Raw genomic sequence first — 20,540 nt, 5'->3', positions numbered from 1 at the left:
CGGAATATGAACGCTGGATCCCCTAAGACGTTGCAATAACTGTATTCTGGTGTTATCGTGAGCCAATACATCTGGGTTTCCCACGGTAGCCATAATATAAACAGAGGAATCAACCTGATGAAGACTCTAAGTAAGAGAAATTTGTCACAGACAGAAAAGAAGGAGATATATCCCTTTTCAAACAAAGCAGCGGAGTTATTCTAGGTCTATATTCGGAGTTCAACGGAATAGGATATAGTTTCAAATCGTTTAAGTGGCTATAGATAAAGTATCAGAATTAATTTAAGCTTATGCCCGGATTTTCATAGAATCAGTTGCGGTATATGGTGGCTTGAGTAGCTATATTAGGTATATATATATCTCTTTGCGGGATCACACATCATGTATCATGTCGCTTTCTACATCAGGTAGTAAGTAACAACCAGCACGTAAACTAGAGGTCAACCCTCTGGCAACACAAAAGCCTAAATATCACACCGCACTATACACAATCTATGTATAAAGAAGCCGTTTGAGTTATCAAGAAACTATAATATTAATGAGACCTAAAATATCCCTATATGGTAATTAAGGCTAGAAAGGTTGGATGCCCGTTATATACATCTTTTAATGTTAAATGTATAAAATAAGGGGGTTAATCACGACGTTAAATACCTAATAGTTATACACCACGCAATAAAGTAGGACAGAGTAACGAGGCATATATTCCAAATAGTAACTTTTTACTTGCATTTAACACAGTATCCTGAGGTATAAGGTAAATCTTAGGTACTAAGGAGTTGCGTATTGTCGTATAAACCGCTACACCACTAAAAGGCTATTTGGTAATAGATTTTATTCTATTGCATTTTATATGTCGGACAGACATTTATGTCTGACACATATCAAGCCAACTACTAAAGTCACACAATAACGAAGAATTTCTCTATTATGTGCGCGTCTCCGTGTGAATAAGTGACTATAAAACCCTCACAAATTCTTTAACACGCCTAGTTTGATCCCATATAGCATATATTATCTATTAATGTTCTAGATGATAGTGAGAGATCATATGCAAAGTACGCTCTCTAATGAACTTGTTGCCGACAAGTTACGAAGTAAGCATTGTGGCTTGTTACCTCGGACTACCGAATCTGTATATTAACGACAGAAATTAACGAAATAAAAAAGCCTACGAATCTCCATATTGATTACGTACAGAGAAAGAAGAAACCATCAAGTTTTAGTACATAGAGATCGTAGAGATCGAACAGGAATACACCAATGACAAGCACCGTTATGTATGTAATGACCCTCCTTTTCGTTTGACCCCCGGTCCTTATGAAAAGATGGTGGGGTTATAAGGTTTAGTACGGAGTACGAAAAGTGGGGACTTCGACGTCAAATTACCGCATAAGGCTTGCGGTACGGCTTCTGATTCGACGGGCAACAATTATAAGTCAGGGAATACCTTAAACCCCGTATTGCCTCATGATGTAAGAGATTCGAAATCAGGATTTTAGTACGAGCTTTTAAGTATATGGCTGGCTTATACCCTTCTAAATAAGCCACCTTATAGGTAGGAGGTGCATGAAACGGTGACGTTGAATTTCAGCCCCTATCGTCGATTTAGAAATCCTGCTATTTTGCAAGTTTTCCGACGTGAGCTTTTGCCTACAAATAAGTACCTAGATGTGCTCCAACAGACTGGTCGATAAAGTTATCCTTTTAATTTAATTTAATTTTTTCGGATACTATTACATTATTCACCTGTTGAAAGCTTTAATAGTCTAATAACTATATTCGCTATATTAGAAAAAAACAACTTCATTCATCTTATTATTACAATATTACATAAGATACAATGTCTTTCAGCGGTGATGAGCAGCAACAGCAGCCTCAGAGGCGGCAGACGGCAACTCAGGAGACGGACCACTCGGACATTTCAGACCAAGTATCTGAAACATCGCGACCACCTCGCACTCGTCGCCGCAACCGACGTCGCCCCGGGTCGGTGCAACCTCTCCAACAGCAAGATGATCAGCAGATGCTTCAACAGAGGCAGCAGCAACAGATGATGCAGCAACAGCAACAACAACAGCAGATGATGCAGCAGCCGCAAGGTGGCGGCGATAGCAAGTCGGACACCCTCAAGCTCCGTCTCGACCTTAACCTTGAGGTAGAGGTAACGCTCAAGGCCCGCATCCACGGTGATCTGACCTTGGCATTGCTGTACGTGATCTCCCCATTCCATATTATTTCTTATGTGAGTGTTATCTAACCATGCCATTTTTTCTCCAGGGACACTTAAGAATATCCGAAAACAACACGGTACGAATATCATGACGTTTAATGAGGAAGTTTCATATGATGAATAGGCGAAAGATGTCTTTCTAGGAAAAAGAAAACTAGAAAGAGTTGATATGGTGCTGTCGAATTGATAATAATGTTAAGAGGCATCTGGGAACATGGGTTGCGTTATTTCTATCTTTCTTGTCGTTAAAAGGCATATTTATTGCGATTGAAATGCCCGAGTTAGGTTGTTGGTATGATGCTTTGGAATAGGAACCTTTTGTCAGATATTAGCATGTAATTGAGTATTATTGAGATGTACATCCTACTTCATTAATACAGAATAAAGTTATCTTAAACCATCTTTTCCATTTTTACTTGAATTTCCGAAGCTTCTTCGTCCGCTTTTCTCTCGCGCCGGATAGTAATGTGATACCAGGCGTAGACTGTAATCGCAGTGAGTCCGATTGCAAGTGTGGCGAACAGCCAGATGTACTTGGACACAACAGAGCCCCCATCTTGGGCATTCCAGTCGAACATATCCATCGAGAATATAGTCTAGTTGATACATCTTAGCGAAGTTTCTGAAGTTATTTTTCGTGTTACTAACCGCAACGCTGGAAAAGGGCAAGTAAATCATCGATAATATAGCGATCGACCTCATTTGGATGCCTTCCCGTTTTGTTTCGAGGGCGACCCCTGTGTTTACGTGAGCAATGCGAGTATTGAGGTCCGAATCGTGCATCGCAATTTGATTCCAAACCTAGGTGCTGAGTTTAAGCATTCTGGATCTCTTAGGAATGGTTGAGCGTGACATACCGTCTGCATGGCCAGAGTAATATTTCCTACAATCATATTACATTCGTCTATTTTACCATCATACTCATTGATGGTATCCTGCAGTCTCTTCTTCATCTGAGCTCCGATTTTCTTGAACCGATGTGCTGCTCTCTTACCATCATGAGAACGCTCCCCGTGCTTATGAGAGGAAAAATAGCCTTCGAACTCTTCTATCTCGGCCAGAAGTTTTACCACTTGTCGTTTTACGGCATTCATATGGTCTATAAGGTTTCGGCTTTGAATACAAAGCGCCAGGTATTCTTGTGTTTTCTCCTTACTCATATCTATAGACGGGTCCCAGGGTCCATTCTCTAGATTCTCCGATCGCAAGGTAAACCCATCCAGAAGTTGGTCGGCTATAGATACTAGTCTTTCTCTCTCTAGTTCGACGAAGACCCCGATCATTAGTAACGGATATTTAGTTCTGTCACCAGCTGATTGGATGCGCTTTTCGATTTCTTGCATCTGATCTTTATTGCAACCATACATAACAGCATATATGGATTCGGTGCTCGGGATATAAGTGACAGACAAGGCCAAGTCTCCAGGGAGATACTTCGACATTCGTGCAGTAAAGCCTATGCCACATTAGAAAGTAACTCGCTATACTTTAGAATGATGATACACTATATAAGTAGGTAGGTACTTACATATCTTCGTACTTGCCCCTTTTCTCTCCTCGTAGAACGACGAAATACAAGCGACCTGTCTAGCTATCGACCGCGTGATACCCCGGTGGATATGGAAGAATCTTGTAAGCCTCTCCCACGTGTCCCTTGAGACTGAGACGTACGAAACTGGAGCATCTTCCCCCTCAAAAATAGGCGAAGCCCTACTACAAAGTCTAGTTGAATTCCCAGTCAGCATAATCTCTAAAAAGTCATAAAGATTTCTCTTACACGGCATGAAACTCATTCGGTCCAGGAGTAGGGTTTAGAGCCTACACCCATAGCCATTAGCCTCTGGTATCAACTTCTTGCAGTGATCTTCGCATTGCTTTCCGTACATCATCGAACCAAATCTCCCAATCGTTCTTATTCTGAAGTAGATCCCGTGTTAACGTCTGGTATTGATTCTATTAGCAATATCTACGATATAAGATGTATGGTATTGCACTTGCTGTGTGTGATTCCGAATTCCGGAGGACTACGGTAGGGCGTGATTCAAACCCGAATGTCTCCAAATCAATATTAGACCAAGCCGAGTCTTCCATAGGCCAATCCATTCTGTCTATCAATACCCAGGGTGCGTGTGGGTAAGGGCTAGAAATCGAATGTCTATTAATAGTGGATGGCTCTGAAGGTTAACTTAGCTGGAGGCTCACTAAAAAGGGTCTGCTAAGAGTATTTCGGGGGAAATGAGGGCTTTCTAGAAAGCCTTGGTGGTTGCCGTCTTACTATGTAGGTTGCCACGCCTAGGCTTGCTGCATATATTGCTCCACGCTGCACTGCATATCATATCTGATTGGTTCTCAACGTTACTTATATTATCGTGATGCAGATAAGCCTGACATATCATACTTTCCCTGCAGTTGGTCATCCGGGAGCTGCCGTTGAATTGCTTTTGCTTTTTTCCAACCCACAGCCCCTCACCAGATTGACCTTCTTTCTCTCCATCCACGTCGGATATACTTCCCGAGTCGTTCCTTTTTATTCCCCCCCTTCCAATCAGCTCGCCTGTTAACCTTGAATGAAAAGCTTTCGTCGGTTTCTTACAGGGTTGGGAGTGCCGGAACAAATCAAGAATGCCTGAACCGCAGCCACCACCAAAACCCGCGACATGGCACGAAGTTGTATTAAAGCAGAAATATAACGACCCCTTGAAACTCAAGAGCTCCCTCGATAGTATGTACGGCCAGGGCAGATATAAAGTGAAGGTAACGTCTCTAGGCATAGATATTAACGGACGACGGACTAATTCTTCTATAATATAGATAAAAGCCTGTAGATACATCCTTCAATTACCAGAACGACCGCACGAGGTAATATAACCCGTAACCATTCTATGATCAATACTGAAATCCTCCGATTCATAAGGGCCAGATAGCTGAGATAGAAAAGACAATCCGCTTCCATTATAAAGTATAGGGGATGGTTAAAGAGCTCTGAGGACGCTATAGCGTCAATTGAATAATTTGGAATGCTATGAAGGTTAGCTCGGCTATCAATGTTCAGGAATATGAAGCTTACTATATATGGTTGTGGAATATGAAGAAACTGGTATCAAACCCCTAACGCTAATCCGTACCATACTTAACCAACACTGTATGTCTCTTGAAACTGTTTAGGGATAGTGATATTTGATGCCGAATATCACCTCGCCTAGTATCGATTAAATTAGGATTCACCTTTCGTCTTCAAATAGAAGCTGTCATTCCTCTCGCATGTTCGATGAAGTTTATCCATTTCCCTAATAAGGTCCACAATACGAACCCGGTTCTTGCGGTCCGCAACGAGCATCTTATCCCTTATGATATCAAGGAGCTGGTGTAAGTACCAGCTGCATCCCTCGTTCTCTTGGAGCTTTGTGATCCAGTCTCTCACACTTTCTTTCATAACAGGTTGCTGATTGCCGCTTTCGTCCGTGCGAATGCTGAAGAAAGTATCTGACTTGAATGTGTAGATATCTGACTCAAGTCTATGGGTAGGGAATTCTTCTATGACGCTTTGGCTTCCTAATAAAAACCAGGTAACGTATTCGAGAAATACGCACCCAAGACTAAAGATATCGGATGCACGAGAGATACTACCATTGGTTAGGTCAAACTCGGGCGCTCTATATGTCTCTGTCCTAGCGATGTTCTTTGGATCTTGATTTGATCGAGAGACTTGAGTATGTAATCTTCCAAGCCCAAAATCAGACAGAGCCAGTCGACCCAGCTTTCCTAAAGATGGGGGTTCTTGTTTCGATGATGAATGCTTTTGTTGAGACGGTTTTGATTTAGGGGGGATAAACCAAAGAAAGTTATCTGGCTTGATATCCCCATGACGTCCATATAAGCTGTTGGTATCGTGAGGTCTCCCTGATAAGTTCATTTCAAGCGTATTTTTATCGATAAACTTCAACGTCTCTTTTCGCTCATTATGAACACATTCTAGCGCCAAGCAGAGTGAATGGAATTCATAAGCCATCCATCTACAGTGGCCCCTGGCCCCGACGAGATGATCATTCTTCTTCCAGAAATCATTTAGATTCCCCTCAGCCCAATCAAAGAGAATATAGTAAGTCGATCCACTAATTGCGGGCTCGTCGACTTCAAAGGTTGCGAGAGGTTGGATTATGTGCTTATCGGCATTCTTTTTAATGGATTTGTCCATACAGAATAACAAGGATGAGAGCTCCATATTGAAGTTGTTCCGATCATGAGAAATGAGCTTCTTCAAAGCGAACACTCCCTCGGGATGGCGTATCTAGTAAGAAATTAGGATTATCATCCATAATATCGTCAAGAGATCTCTAGAACTTACCCCGATATCTTCAAAACGTTGATGACTCTTATCAATCTTGACTTGATACACTTCGCTGAACCCACCATATGCAAATGCCACCTCCATTATTTGTGGTTTGCTGTCTTGTATGATCACTTCTTGCTTCGTCATCCCTTTCTTCGTAACTTCTTGCTTTATAATCTCTTTCTTTGTCATTTCTTGCTTCATCGTCTCTTGCTTCTGTAGTTTTTTCCCGAAGGGCATGGGGAAAATATCACTGGCGTGTAGATGGTAATGAGAATGTTTCTGTTTCGTAGAAGTGATACACGGTGCGATTACGCTGTATGACCACTGCATAAATTGTATCCTGTCGTAACTTCGACGAAAATCATCGATAGTTGCATGGTGCGTCTTGTGGTGTTCGCAGTAGAGAGACGTTTTACGATCATCAGGATTTTCTATTGTCATTGGAAGGCAACCGTCATCCATTCCCTCTGATATACATTTCGGGAACTCTTCTAGTTTCTCGATTCCGATGAGCACAGCCAATAACTTTAGACAAGGGTTTGAATTACTCGACCCATAGTAGATGGACGTGGTCAACTCATCCTTGCGTGGGAAGTTAGCGAAGCAAGGTAGGGTAACAAGAGATCGAACTCTCTCAACAGTGAGAATGTTTTGAAGCCTGTCCCTCGGAATATATCTTTTATCTTGACCCATAACACTAGGGACTTGAGAGTGGTCAAGTTCTTCCTGAATTGATCGGTAAATTTTGGTAATGTCGTCGGTATTTGGCTGGCATATCTGGGGTTGGATATGCTGATGGGGAATATCACGAGGTTTGAAAAATGTTTCGCCCCGGTTGATGATATGATGAACCCTAATCACATCGTCCAACACGCTCTTTCGATTAGCCATAATAATACCGAATAAATGGAATGTATATAGTGGCAGTGGTTGGTGTGTAGGTTGTAGCCAATATGACTAGAAGTAGGAGAATGGCTGAACAATACACTTTCGAATTGTGGTTAATAGAACCTAAGAGAATTACCGTGTCTAAAAGGAACACACTGATATTCTAATATTTCCTTAGATGAGAAGATAATAATATAGATTAGAAACAGAAGGAGACGAGAGGGGGGTTATAGTTAAATAGGTATTCGGGCTAGGAGCTGGGGTTTGGCTTGAAATGCTGCGCTATTAACTGCTATTCTCACCCGCAGACTGCATTTCGGAGTCACCGGCTGCCTCAATAGATACCGTCTTGTTCTTATCACTATAAGTTGCCTACTATTAGGCATATAGGCTGAGACAGACGGCGCGCGAACGCTCCGAGCAGCAGGCTCTGAAGCCACAAGGTAGCACCGGTGTGAATCTCACCTGCACCGCCGCCGGTGAAAATCGGCCATCCGTATCAGATCGCCGAGCATCGTAGCCTCATAATATCACATCCGGCTAGGCCAATGCAGGCTGACAATTACCTCTTGACATTGGTGAAGAGGTGGTTGATTCTCTCGCCTTGCCACAGAACCAATCGGGTAAGGACTTCCTAATAAAGTGCAATGCATGGCTGAGGCTTCTATATTGTATAAGATAATGCAAGCACTAAGCGGGATCTAGATGCGGTAGTATAATATAAACCAAGTAGGGTAGATGCAGACGTACAATGAGCACAATTTGGAGACATGAGGCTCTCCTAGACACCTTACGTACCTGTACTTACGCCGCAGTATATATATGTACATACATACATTGGAGAAACATAAAAGGTAGGTATAATGTGCATTAGTTATTTATAAAATGATAGGGTAACATATTTTAAAATTATCAAGTATCGACGTAAATAGGTACTTACCTATATATTTAGACTTTTAACTTATCATAACTGTAACTTAATTATAAGCAAGCAGCAAAGCGAAAATATTTATTAAGTAGATTATTAAGGTTAGGTTAGGTAGGTACCTTAGGTAGGTACGTAAGGCAATATTGCCCGCGCAGTACCTATTTGCCTTTAATGCCTTTCAAGGAATGCGATAGTGAGGCGTAATAGGTAATAAGGCAGACTATCCATGACCTTTATCCACTTGTTGGTATATATGCCTAACGATTTGTATTACAGATAGTTATGTATTTTAGGTATTTATGTATGTTTCGGATGGGTCCTACTTTAAACGCCGACTGGAGCAGTGCAGCTTTTGATTTTTTTATAAATAGTGGACAGATGTCCGCCGGAATCAACTTTCAGCTCATCTCTTTAAATTTAAATTTGCTTTTGCCACAAGGAAACAATTCTATTGTGGCTTTGATGTGCCACCGGAAAACGGAAACAAGCAAATTTTTTACAATTTATTGCCTCCCTGCTGACCTCTTCTAAGAGAGAGAGATATATATAAGCCCCGAATTTATCCTCGTTATTCCTCTTCACTAAAAACAGTCAAAGTTCATCGATTGTCTACTATCAAGGATATATCTTGAAACACTAGATATTACAACAATGACTGTCGGATTACGAACATCGTCGGAACCGCCCTCAGAGAAGTGGTCAGAGAAGTGGCATGGCCCACATATCTTATCTATATCAGCATCAAAAATAACTTCGAATCAATTGAAACAATATCTCGATCATAAATTTCCTGGTCAATATTCTGTACAGGTATGTTAACAAACACCTTGACACCGGATTTTGGTCTACCACGTGGAGGAAGTAATAACAATAGATATCAGCTAAAACGGGATCTGTTCACAATTACGATAATAGGACATGAAAAGGAAGCGTTGTGAGTTGTACGATCATGGCGTCCACTTATGTTACTGAAAATATAGTACCCCACTAACCAGAGAATAGTTACGATAGTATTGGCAACAACACCCTAAAGCCAAGGTTGGGGTGTTCGAAATGATAGGATGTTCAGTTAAGCTTTGGCGCAAATATTGGCACACGTGGTTATTCTTTCTGTACCCAAGATACAATTAAGTCTGCCCAACTTATTGTTGTGTAATTGGGATATCTAATGGAAGAATTGAAATTTATGGATGTGGTAGTTAATGGGGTTTTAAATTCAAGTACCTACTTAAGTATATTTATAATTTCCATGTAGCACCTAGGTAGATAAATTCAAATGACTTGAGGGTTTTAAGAGAAAGGTGAAATTATAGTAAATTCTTGGATACAAGAAATCATATTTCATTAAACTACTAACCAGCCCATGCTAAGTTGAAATGAACAAAACATTTTCTTCGTTCTGGCCGTTTCTAGTCTAATCTTATCTTGGGAATGCACCATGAATAAAAGTATTCTAGTTATTCGAATCTAGAGAGGAGCTTAAAGCCAGGCTAAAAATTAATATGCTCCTGGAGTATATTTGTAGTAAAAGTTCATATTGTTATCACTTACTCCAAGTTTACGTGATCTCCTTTCACTTATTAGACCGTATCTTTACTAGACCAGCTCTAGTAATATATTGTTCTGGTTAGATAAACTTGTTGTTTCGAGAGTAACAAAGGAACGGCTTTAAGAGCAACTTTCAAGCAAAAGTTTATATCATATCGTGGTCATCTTTCTGATTTAGTAGAGCCCGATACGAGAGCATGTTACTATTTTCCACCCTATTCACTATCTAAGGAGACTGATACCTACTTCAAATATTTACTACTTCTTGACACCCAAAATACATCTAGTACCGCAAGGCGGCCATACTTTAAGTAGCATTAGGGCCGTCATAGTATCAGTTAATTCTGCCTAACGTGACACGCAGCCCTGATCAAACAAGTTGCTTTTGGGCGTTTATATATCAATAGTTTAGGAGGTACGAGGTATGTATGTCAATATCCAATACATAGGTACCTAGGTATCCAAAGGCATTACCTCACTTATGACAGAGTACGTACCTCTAGATACTTTGCTCTTATGTACTTACGCTAGGTAGATTAGGTAATGATTAGGTATATATACATTACAGCTGTAAAAACCGACCCCACTATGGAACGGGCACTTGCAGGTTACATAGGTACCTACCTACCTACATATCTTATTAGCCAAAGATATCGAAGGCTTTTCCTCAATGCAACATGTGCACTCGAACTCTGCTATGATAGGTCCCTACGGATAACATAACACTCACCTAAAATAGCACTCACCTAAGATAGTACTCACCTAAAAGATATGATATCATACTAAAAAAAAGGATACCTACTGCCGACCAAATAATTAGATCATATTCCACCCAACTTACAAGAATCAGACCATGTCCTCCCAACAACACGAGCCAAAAATCACCTCCAAGAATCTTGCCTACTCGAGCGATCTACCTCCCTTCCTAGCCAAGCTCCGCGGCCAGCACCAACAACAGCGCGACTCCGACACTCCGGACCCTATCCTAGCAGCGCGACGACGAGCCGCACGGCCGCGGTCCGCCAGCGAGGAGGCCGAGGACGCACCTCTTATTGTCGACGAAGCGGGGAACACCGTCGCTCTCCCGTCCGGTGCGGACGCGGACGTTTCTGCAGATGACGACGTAGATGCAGATAGTAGGAATGGTGCCGGCGTAGATAGTAGGAAAGAGAGGGAGAAAGAGAAAATCGCTAGTATTGGGGCAGGCAAAAAACGCAAGGTAGGACGGGTGGTTGGCGGCACTGATGAGGACGGGGCCGAGGTCGAGGTCGAGAAGCGAAAGCTATTAAGTAACACTAAAGGTCGAGAGAAGGAAGACAGCTCTTCGGCAAAGAACAGTAATAAACCCGCCGCTGACGCGAAATCGGGAGCAAAGCAGACCAAGAAGAAGGCCAAGAAGATCAAGCTCAGCTTTAATGACGACGGAGACTGAAAGAGAGAGGCTGATGATTCTGAAAGCACGAAATGGTCCATATATTATATGCTACCAATATTAGACGAGACGATATACCGGTGTCTAATATACAGCATGGCCTGCTTCATTCTTAGGTTCTAGAGCCACCACTCTTGACGATAGGCAACTGAGCAACCCAGATCTATAACGAACCTGGCCTCATAACCAATAGGTACCTAACTTATATACTTTGAGAGGATGGTTGGGTCCAAAGGGAAGAGATGACAAATTCTTCATCCTCTGGGGAAGGTAGATAGGTCGATACGAGATCCAGTAGACAAAGCTAGAGTCTTACGAGAACACCTCAAGATTATGCTAGGGCGTTCCAAGCTATTATGATCCTTCAGGTCCAGTTAAGACTCTCAATACCAACCCTTCGGCCAAAGCAGACATTGTCAGATATTGCGAGCGAAGGCTTTACTACATAAAATACAACAGAAATTGATGCCTAGACGCCTAAATCGAATCACTTGTAGACAATCAATACCTACCTAGGTACACATGCAAACGCCGCAAGGGCATCTACTCATTAAAATTCCATCAAGATAGATTCGTATATTCGTAGTGGTTAAATACTCGATATGTACAATATAATAAATATTAGTCGACTTTTCGTCGTCGTCGCTGTTTCTACATCAAGTCCATTTTAAGCACGCAATCCCGATTCAGCAATCGCTGCAAGTGCCAATACCCTGATAATGAATATGTTCATCTATTGCTCCAATGGAACCCATATGAGCTCACCAGCCAAACCAAGACGCCTCGCAAATGCAACGTGCTTCTGGACGTTTCAGACCACCTCTAAACAGATAATCTCTCCTTTCTCGCAATCTCCTTTCTCGGATCCTTCCTTCTCGCCGTGCCAAGATTCCGTAATGCCGGGCAACTAATAGCGGGACATTCGGTTTCTTGAAGGAGACGAGGAATGGTCGTAAGGGCTAGAGTGGCCGTAAGAGTCATCCATATAGACAGTAGCACGGCGTTCTTCCTCGGGAAGAAGCTCTTTCACTTCCCAGTTATTCATCCGTGTACCTACGGAGAACTCGAGGTCTTCTTTCGTGATGGAATCCCAATACTATAAATTCACTGTTAGAAAACTTGAGCGCTAAGGTTAATATGGGCAGAGCTTACCTTGTAAACCATCATGACAGCAAGCAGATTGCAGGTGGTTGCAAAAAACAAGCCATCAACATAATGACTAGTCGCTTGGCAAATCGTGGAACTAAGCGCATATAGTATAACTTGTCCCACAATGAAGAAGAAGAGGCCAAAGGCGATATCTCCCAGCGGCCAGCGGTCTTCCAAGGTTCGGGCCACGAGCAAAATCTGCAGAGCCACATATATGACAAGTTGTACGCCGTTCAGGAGATATAGAACCGTGAATAAGCCTACTGTATTCGACGGCCCCATGCCGGCCCATGACTTAAACGTAGCTAGCGATACGAGGAACGAGACAACAAAGGCCGCAAAGGAGGAAAGCCGAAGCATCCATACGGATAAGGGGGTACCGTCTTCGTAGAGCTGAAAGCCGACAAATCCATTGATTAATAGACAGGTGATCAGCGCGGACGTGAGGCCGGATTGTATCGCAACGAAGTATGGATAAGGTTCGGAGCCTGGAGGAACAACACCGGCGTCGACGCAGAGGGAGATGAACGATAGTAGCATGTAAAAGTAGAAGAAGGCTAGGATTTCCTTGCGACCTACAAACAAACGTCAATTAGGATTTAATGAATCATTCTAAAGTACTCAATACGAATACTACTTACCAACGGCAGTGAATTTCCCTCGGATATGTAAGATCATCACTATAGTCATGACCAGAGCGATAATGTGTATGAAACTGGATGCGCCCTGGAAAATGATGGTATTGGCCAGCTCAATATTTCGCGCGAAACAATCGGTTTCGACGCCGACACCACTCGAGATGGAAGTGACGGGACCGACAGATGGACACAACGGCAAAGGTGCCGTGTGGCATATATCCGTGAAGTCCCCGAAGCCACCCATCTTGTCGGCGACGACGAGCGATTTACTCAATATCTATTCGGCGCGAATATACGCGTGAGAGGAAAACGCAGGGGATAACGAATGATGTAATGGAGATAGATGTATGGTAGTCGTTACTATTGGACGAGATTGCGCTATGCCGATGATCTCACGGAGCCCAGACGATGAGGGCTCGAAGAGGAAACGAAAGTAAAGCGAGGAGAGGGGCGCAGTATAATTAGTATTATTAACGGTAGTATGTAAAATTGGAACGAATGACTATTAAGGTGTCTCTCTCTCCTACTAGTACAGTATTGTACTATGACATGGCCAGGGCTGAACAGATTTGTCCTTGCGTTTGGCTTCGTTGCTCGGCCAAACGTCTGGGCTGGGCTGGAAGTGGGAGAGATGGTGGTTGGAAGTTGGCTAAAGAATGGAATTTTAGCGCTTCGTTGCCATGGAAAAAAAAGGGTGAGACATGGCTGCATGGGCTGCATGGCTGGGAAAGTTTCCACTAGACCAAAGTTTGGCAAGAACAAGTTTGGAAAGAAACAAAAGGTGGACCGTGCTCGTGTTTAATGGATGGTACCATAGTAGGGGTTTGGGGGGTTGGGTAAGATCTACCAATCAGGTTAAAAAGCTAAATTGAAAGTTTAGCCCATCTTAGTGCTACATTTTTAGTGCTACGTTTTAGCGCTAGTACCTACTTCCCCTCGTACTCCACTTACGATATATTCTTGCCTCCTTACATACTTGAAAGTCTGAAACCTGGGGAATTTATAATTCATATATCCCTTTCTTCGTCTTGTCTTGAATCTAACCTCAATTACAGCTATATGGTCTTAGACAAGTCACAGCTATTTTCATCAACGCTGTGGTTAGTTGACACAAATATAACTTGGCTGGGTTGCTGCATGAAATATTATGTTGAGCTCCTTACTCTCTCTTCTCGACTTGCTATTAGACGAACCTATTTGCCTGTTGATGTTCGATGTCCTATCAATCTTGAGATGTTACTCACCCCGCTCTCCTTAGCTATTCTTTACCTGCATAGGTACCGGTAGACTTCGCTACATTGGAGTCTTTGGACTACTTCCGTCATTCTCTGTTCATTCATACTCAGTAACCAATTGCCTTTTAGGATGAAGTCGAACAATGTAGATCGCCCCAATAGAAGCTTTCAACCTCCAACCTGCTGATATCACAGTGAGGGGTCAACCCCCAGCTGACATGGCCGATACACTTCGCCATATGGTATATATAGGTAGAGGTCTAATCGGTCTGTAAGGTGAACGGGAACTCAAACCTTCAACCTACACAACTTTTTTTTAAGTTTAATAACTTCAAAGCTATCTGAGCATCATACCACCGCTTGGGTTGAAACGATATTTGAAAGTAAGCCCAACATGTCAAAAGCTTTTCTCGCAGCCAAGGAGAAGTACCAGGCAGTGATTGACGACGCTGGAAGAGGTGACTTCGTGTGTGAGCATCACTAAACATTTTATACCAGAACTACACAATATAATATACTAACCCTGCTGGTGAGGCCGGACAAACCGCATTGGTACCACTCGGCACCCCTCTAGCGGTGACTGCCACGCCATCAACATGGTTAATCATCCTCAGCAGCGTCGGCGAAGTAGCACAAGCATGAGGGATAGGATTAGGGATCTGATGAATCGGCCCGCTTATTAAATCAGGTGTATTTAGAGTCGCGGAGTAGTTAATATCAATCGAGGGTATTATAAAATGACTGACTGGACCGAATACGTGATATCTTAATAATTTGTGTCTCGTTAACGTAGCGGAGTCTTCCCTAGAACTCTACCTGAGTATCAAAGACCTACCGTCAACTGTGTAAATGGAATGAACTATTGGTAAAAGAGGTACCCATATCTCCCACCCCCTTAACTGGTAGCAATCACTACGCCACATTGTCGCCCCCTCACTAGGTAGCTTAGTAGGTGATTTCTTGCTTTGGCCGATTGAGATAATATATAGTATTAAAAATTAGGAGGTAGCTAGTAAGATATATTCTTGGTGCCGTAAGGACATATGACAGTAATGATATATCCTACGTAGTGAAGGGAATACCTCATATTAACTGATATATCGATGAAGGTTTTTCATATTACTTTAATACTAGTTTCGAGCATGACATTATATCAGTCTACCCAGCCCAAGACCTACTTTTGATTAACTATTATCCGCCGACTTTAGATCCTTCGGCATCCCATGTAATTTTGATGGGCTCATGATTCCCCGAGAACTTCTGCCCGGCAAACCACAACTCAAACCTCAGCTCCGCAGGGGCCACAATAGCCCGGACCTCATAGCTGCATAGATAGAACTTCTTGCCATGGAACAAGAACCTCCTTGACTTACGCCTCATAACCATGTCGCCGTGGCTTATCCCCGTAATGTCGCTTTTTATTATGCAGAGCTGCTTGAACCCTTCTACGAGGAATAAGTATGATGTACAATTTATGAGGGTTTATGACATCTAGGATGACTCACCTTGATTAATGCTGCGTGGTAAAAGGCATGGATCTAAGTCTGAGATCACGACAATCGAATCCCAACTGCGGTTCGAATCTTTCGGGTCCACTTTCTTCGTGTAAGTCGTACTGATGGGAATATTCGTGTTTATAGAGTCGCCCTTGGTGAGTGAGTAGGTATTTTAGTATTTATCACAGAAACAGAAGTTCAGGGTGCATACTTTTCTAATAAGCCAGTCGATCTGGCCCATGGCATATCGCTCTCCGTCGTAAGAGTCCGTCTTAATATCCTCATCGATGTGTATATCTGGATTGTACTTTGTCTTGCATACAAGACCGTAACTCGCTCGAGCTACTCTACTTACTAGGACCGGAGCCAGTCCGGACTCTAGATTTTGCAATCTGTCTAATAATAAACCCTTCACCACGACTAGTTGCGGATCAGGGGCTTGCAGTACCTTGACTTGATGGGCGTGTGGGTATAAGCTAGTCATCATTTCATGTTGAATGCGATCGCGGACGTATTTGGAGCTCCCAAGTCCGCCGGATAGAATCATATAGCTCTAGTTGGTTTCGATGCATCAGTCTCTTATTCCTTGGTGGAGCTATTGTGTATGTAAACTTACTATCGGCCGATTAATACCATTAGCCAACATCCAATCTAGCTGTTCGTATATCTTTTTCATGATACCTTCGACGTGCGGGTCAAAGAGAGACTGCATCTCTTCCCTATTTTGAGGCTTGTTAGATCCAAACTAGTCTAATATGGCGTCTAGAATCAATTTACCATGAGACTACTATCTTACCGAGCTCGATCTGCGCGCCACTGTGGTTAAGATTATAAGGAACACCGTCTAAGGGGAGCTTATAACAAGTTGATTGGTAAACTCGCTCGCCGAACTTATGCTTTGTTGTTCGATATCTCTCACTCTTGACAAGTCTCACAGCACAGTCGGGAGGGAGTTGGTCTACTAAGGTAGTAAACCGACTGAGACGATTATTTATCATCGTTACGAAAGCCTGGTCGATTAAAGTCGAGCCAATCCCAATACCGTCTACTTGATTCAGCTGAGATAGTAACGGAAACGGCTGACGCGCTTCGATAACTTGCATTAGGGCGAGGTCCGTAGTTCCCCCTCCTGCGTCGACAGATAAGAAAATGTCGCCTGTTTCGAAAACTACTGGTGAGTTCTTGATAGTACCGACAGCTGCTGCCTCAGACTCTGTCAACTCGACTTTGGCTGTATGATACCGTCCCTCGATGCCAAACCCTGCATCTTTGATACACTTCTTGAACGAGTTGATTATCTCCTGGCTTCTCCACGTCGTCGGGACACTGAAGATGAATTCGACAACCAATTCCTGCCATCCCACGTGGCCTATGCCAGTATGTAACTCCACAGTTGATTTGACGTGAGAGTAAACTTGGCGTAGGTAGTCAGAGACTAATCTCTGTGCATCGCAGACGGACTTGGGTACCTGACCGACGTTTCGGCGGTGTGCATCCTCCAACGTCCGCTGGTCGAGGAAGATCTTGAAGAATTCTCGCCTCTTTTTATCTATCATGTCATCATCTTCGCACAAATAGCCCCATGACGACAAGCTCTCGTCATCATTATAGACAAGACAAGTATGAACTTTCTGTTCATTCTTAGTCGAGGTGCCAGGCCAGTTATGTATAATCTGAATAGGGCTTTGCAGAGTCTGATTCCGCTGCGGCCGCGCCCATGCGACACCTTTTACGCAGAATGAGCACGTTATAACGAAGATTGAGCGGTGAATAGATGTCACTTGCCTGTGTAAGTTGTTCCCAAGTCAATGGCCACAAGTATATCAGGTCGTTCGCTTGCCATGTTGGGCTAGTACACGCATTTCCGTGCATGACTTCTTGAGAATTATCGGATAACTAGAAACATACCTAATCCAAGGTATCTGGGTATGTAATGTAATAGTTGTAAGCGGTGTTGATTTTTAGTCTAGCGACAACAACAAGGTATGTATCTGTTAAGATTGCTCTACAACATTCGCTTGACAAATAAATGGACGCTAACCTAAGAGCCTCAAAGGCCCTATAGCAATATCCGTTACGACCGATCCACGTTGAAAGAACAAGGGTTCGATCTAATCCCGTACGGTGTAATCCGTACCTACCTATCCCTTAATAATAATAGGGCTGTGTATTCCGGTTGGGTCGATAGACGCTGCGCATGGATCACATTTTTTCTCTACGTCCTTACATAGGATCGAAATAATAGATCTTAAGGTCTGGGTTATGTGGAGATAGGATCGTTTGTTGGTTCATGGATGGCTGTGCTAAGACCCCTCGGCAAACTTCTATTCTTGTTAGGTATTCAACTCGTGATTCCGGTGGTCTATAACAAAGAATGCTGGCGTTGTGATAGAATGGTACGATGTTATAAGCAAACATTTCTCCGAGTCGTTCAAAGTGCAACCCCTAGATGTTTAGTTGTGCATTGTTCAAGAGTAGATAACAAATCCGGTAGCGATGTGTATCATCTTAAGTGGTCAAATTGAGTATAGCTTTAAGCCCCCAATTCATTAGAGCCATACATTTAGCAAAGCAGGCTGCGGCTGATCCCTGTTCATCTCCATTTTCGCCCTATCTCCCCGTCTCCCTGTCTTCCTCAGCACACGTCTCACCGTTATTCAATGCCAAAGGAACATGACCCTATGTCTCCGGAAACAGTTTTTAGTTTATACACCTAATTTAAACTACCGTAAGAAAGGAAGCCAATAGTGTGAGATAGTAGCTATCGCGAGTTGCTGTGTGTACTTTTAATCCTCTCATTTTGTATCGTGATAAAGTCTTAGTAAACAATAGCGCTTTGAATGTTGCCCTCGTACCGCAGATCCCACTCGTGCCCTACAGTAATCGGGGCTGTGTTACCCGGCCCGCTGGATACTCTGTTGTGCTATTTTGAGTATATCCACGTACCGTACAATAACGGTGTTCTCTGTCATATCACAAGGGAGTCTGTCTTATTTCTATAATCACGAATCTAAGCGAAATTTGAAACCTTCGAGATTCTGGTACTCAGCATAATGGCAGAGATATCTATATCGCGGACAACGGTTTCTACCGTATTTACTACAGGGACCTCTTATGAAGCAGTCGATGTATGGGTCAAGGCGCCAGGACAGACAGTGTTTAGCTTTTCGACGGAATTTTGGAACACTTTCACTACCGCATCAACTACCTCTTCAACTACTGCTTCAACTACTTCTTCCTCGACTACATCTTCTACATCCACAACGGACAGCTCGAGTACGACTTCGAGCCGAGTATCACCGTCCCTCATAAATGCTACTCAGTCGGCCGAGTCAGATGGCAACTCAGGTCTCTCCAGTGGAACCGTCGCTGGGATTGCCATCGCGTGCGCTGTCGCGGGGTTAATAATGGGAATTATATTAGGTATTTTCTTATTCCGACAGCGAAGGCGGCAAGGGTCGGGTGATAGGTCGCGCGGAGGAGAATATGATAGCCAGGAGAAGCCTTTGCAGAGTCATATATCAACAGATAGACTGCAGCTGGACCAATTTCTCTTAGATCCAACCCCGGATGCTGAAATACGCACGGAGCTTCGTTCGTTGAGCCAGCTGCTGCAACAGCATGTCGAAAATAACTACCATAGCCTGCCGGTTTCGCGTAATGTAGATATCCTGTCTGCGGAGCTGGCTCGTCTAGGAGTAGGCCAGGGCGATACTTTAAAGGCCGATACGCTTGCTTCTTTAGCCCTAAACCCGAGAAGTCGATGTAGTGCTATTCAGCACATCATTGCCAGCGTTACATTTGCCAGCGTCACCCTTGATGCGATTTCGCCCTTATCTCTACTTCCACAGGCGGTATCCTCGTTCGCCTCCTTGATACCAGCTACGGAGAGCTTCAGAGGAAATTCAGACGGTGAGCAGAGTAGCCTGGTTAATGACATTGCGAATACTGATACATACGTGATTATAACAGCCGTCAATGCCGCATTCACTCGATGGCGACAGTTATCCGCCTTCTTGCTTCACCCAAGCAGGAGCGATAGGACGCCATTGGTCCCATCTGAAGATGTTAGCACTCGTCAAGCGCAACGGCTTGCAGAGGCCCTGAATGTCTTCCTCGAGCCTTTCGTAGCGGGCGACCGCGATGACAGATACGAACAGGAGAACCACTTGCGGGAAGTAATCGTAGAATGCGCTACGTTTGGCTATTTGTTATTCTCTCAGCCCTCGGAGTATCGTTTCCGCTTCGAAGATGGTATGAATGCGAATCACATAATTGTTTTCCCTGGGGTAGATAGGATTAGTGATGAAGACGGTCATAGATACCCTTCGATGATTCAACCAGTCGTCACGCCTGTTGTTGAAAGCTTTTAGATAGAGAGTTACTATATATAATGCATTTGGGGATGAGGAGGTAATAATGAATTAAGGGGGCAATCTTTAGGTTATTATCTGCCCGGTCGTATATAGTGTTTTGAGAGCAGTCTCGGCTATGTGTATATAAAATAGAAGTGCACGTCAGACTTAGGAACTATACTATATATTTTTAAAGCGAGAGCATTATGCAAGGTAGTTATATGTAAACCCAAGTATACATATGTTCCTCTAACAATGCACCACTTAGCTGTTTAACCCCTTCCACGCTAGAGCCACAACAAAAT

General features: G+C 43.2%; 6 protein-coding genes across 6 annotated transcripts; 3 read left to right on the top strand and 3 right to left on the bottom strand.

The window, feature by feature from the left end:
- Nucleotides 1–1,843: 1,843 nt before the first annotated feature.
- On the top strand, nucleotides 1,844–2,290 carry GL218_01806 (uncharacterized protein; the record flags this gene model as incomplete). The annotated part of the gene is made up of 2 exons (XM_033578287.1): nucleotides 1,844–2,211; nucleotides 2,281–2,290. 2 exons carry the CDS (start codon nucleotides 1,844–1,846, stop codon nucleotides 2,288–2,290), a joined length of 378 nt encoding a protein of 125 aa, XP_033437791.1.
- Nucleotides 2,291–2,625: 335 nt separating this feature from the next.
- GL218_01805 (uncharacterized protein) lies at nucleotides 2,626–3,327 on the bottom strand (the record flags this gene model as incomplete). The annotated part of the gene is made up of 3 exons (XM_033578286.1): nucleotides 2,626–2,829; nucleotides 2,882–3,034; nucleotides 3,091–3,327. The coding sequence occupies 3 exons, from the start codon at nucleotides 3,325–3,327 to the stop codon at nucleotides 2,626–2,628; spliced, it is 594 nt and encodes a 197-aa protein (XP_033437792.1).
- Nucleotides 3,328–10,783: 7,456 nt separating this feature from the next.
- GL218_01804 (uncharacterized protein) lies at nucleotides 10,784–11,362 on the top strand (the record flags this gene model as incomplete). Its single annotated transcript, XM_033578285.1, has 1 exon — nucleotides 10,784–11,362. One exon carries the CDS (start codon nucleotides 10,784–10,786, stop codon nucleotides 11,360–11,362), a length of 579 nt encoding a protein of 192 aa, XP_033437793.1.
- Nucleotides 11,363–12,269: 907 nt separating this feature from the next.
- On the bottom strand, nucleotides 12,270–13,393 carry GL218_01803 (Chitin synthase export chaperone; the record flags this gene model as incomplete). The annotated part of the gene is made up of 3 exons (XM_033578284.1): nucleotides 12,270–12,458; nucleotides 12,515–13,086; nucleotides 13,153–13,393. The coding sequence occupies 3 exons, from the start codon at nucleotides 13,391–13,393 to the stop codon at nucleotides 12,270–12,272; spliced, it is 1,002 nt and encodes a 333-aa protein (XP_033437786.1).
- A 2,182-nt stretch (nucleotides 13,394–15,575) lies between these two features.
- Nucleotides 15,576–17,723, bottom strand: GL218_01802 (putative hsp70 family chaperone protein; the record flags this gene model as incomplete). The annotated part of the gene is made up of 6 exons (XM_033578283.1): nucleotides 15,576–15,829; nucleotides 15,890–16,031; nucleotides 16,092–16,433; nucleotides 16,497–16,599; nucleotides 16,658–17,606; nucleotides 17,666–17,723. 6 exons carry the CDS (start codon nucleotides 17,721–17,723, stop codon nucleotides 15,576–15,578), a joined length of 1,848 nt encoding a protein of 615 aa, XP_033437787.1.
- Nucleotides 17,724–18,933: 1,210 nt separating this feature from the next.
- GL218_01801 (uncharacterized protein) lies at nucleotides 18,934–20,253 on the top strand (the record flags this gene model as incomplete). Its single annotated transcript, XM_033578282.1, has 1 exon — nucleotides 18,934–20,253. One exon carries the CDS (start codon nucleotides 18,934–18,936, stop codon nucleotides 20,251–20,253), a length of 1,320 nt encoding a protein of 439 aa, XP_033437788.1.
- Between the last annotated feature and the right edge of the window lie 287 nt (nucleotides 20,254–20,540).

This window comes from Daldinia childiae (genome assembly GCF_008694065.1).
Source record: "Daldinia childiae strain JS-1345 chromosome Unknown Scaffold2, whole genome shotgun sequence".
NCBI classification, from domain to species: Eukaryota; Fungi; Ascomycota; class Sordariomycetes; order Xylariales; family Hypoxylaceae; genus Daldinia; species Daldinia childiae.
The sequence above is the reverse complement of the archived record's forward strand: the minus strand, read 5'-3'. Positions and strand labels throughout refer to the sequence as shown.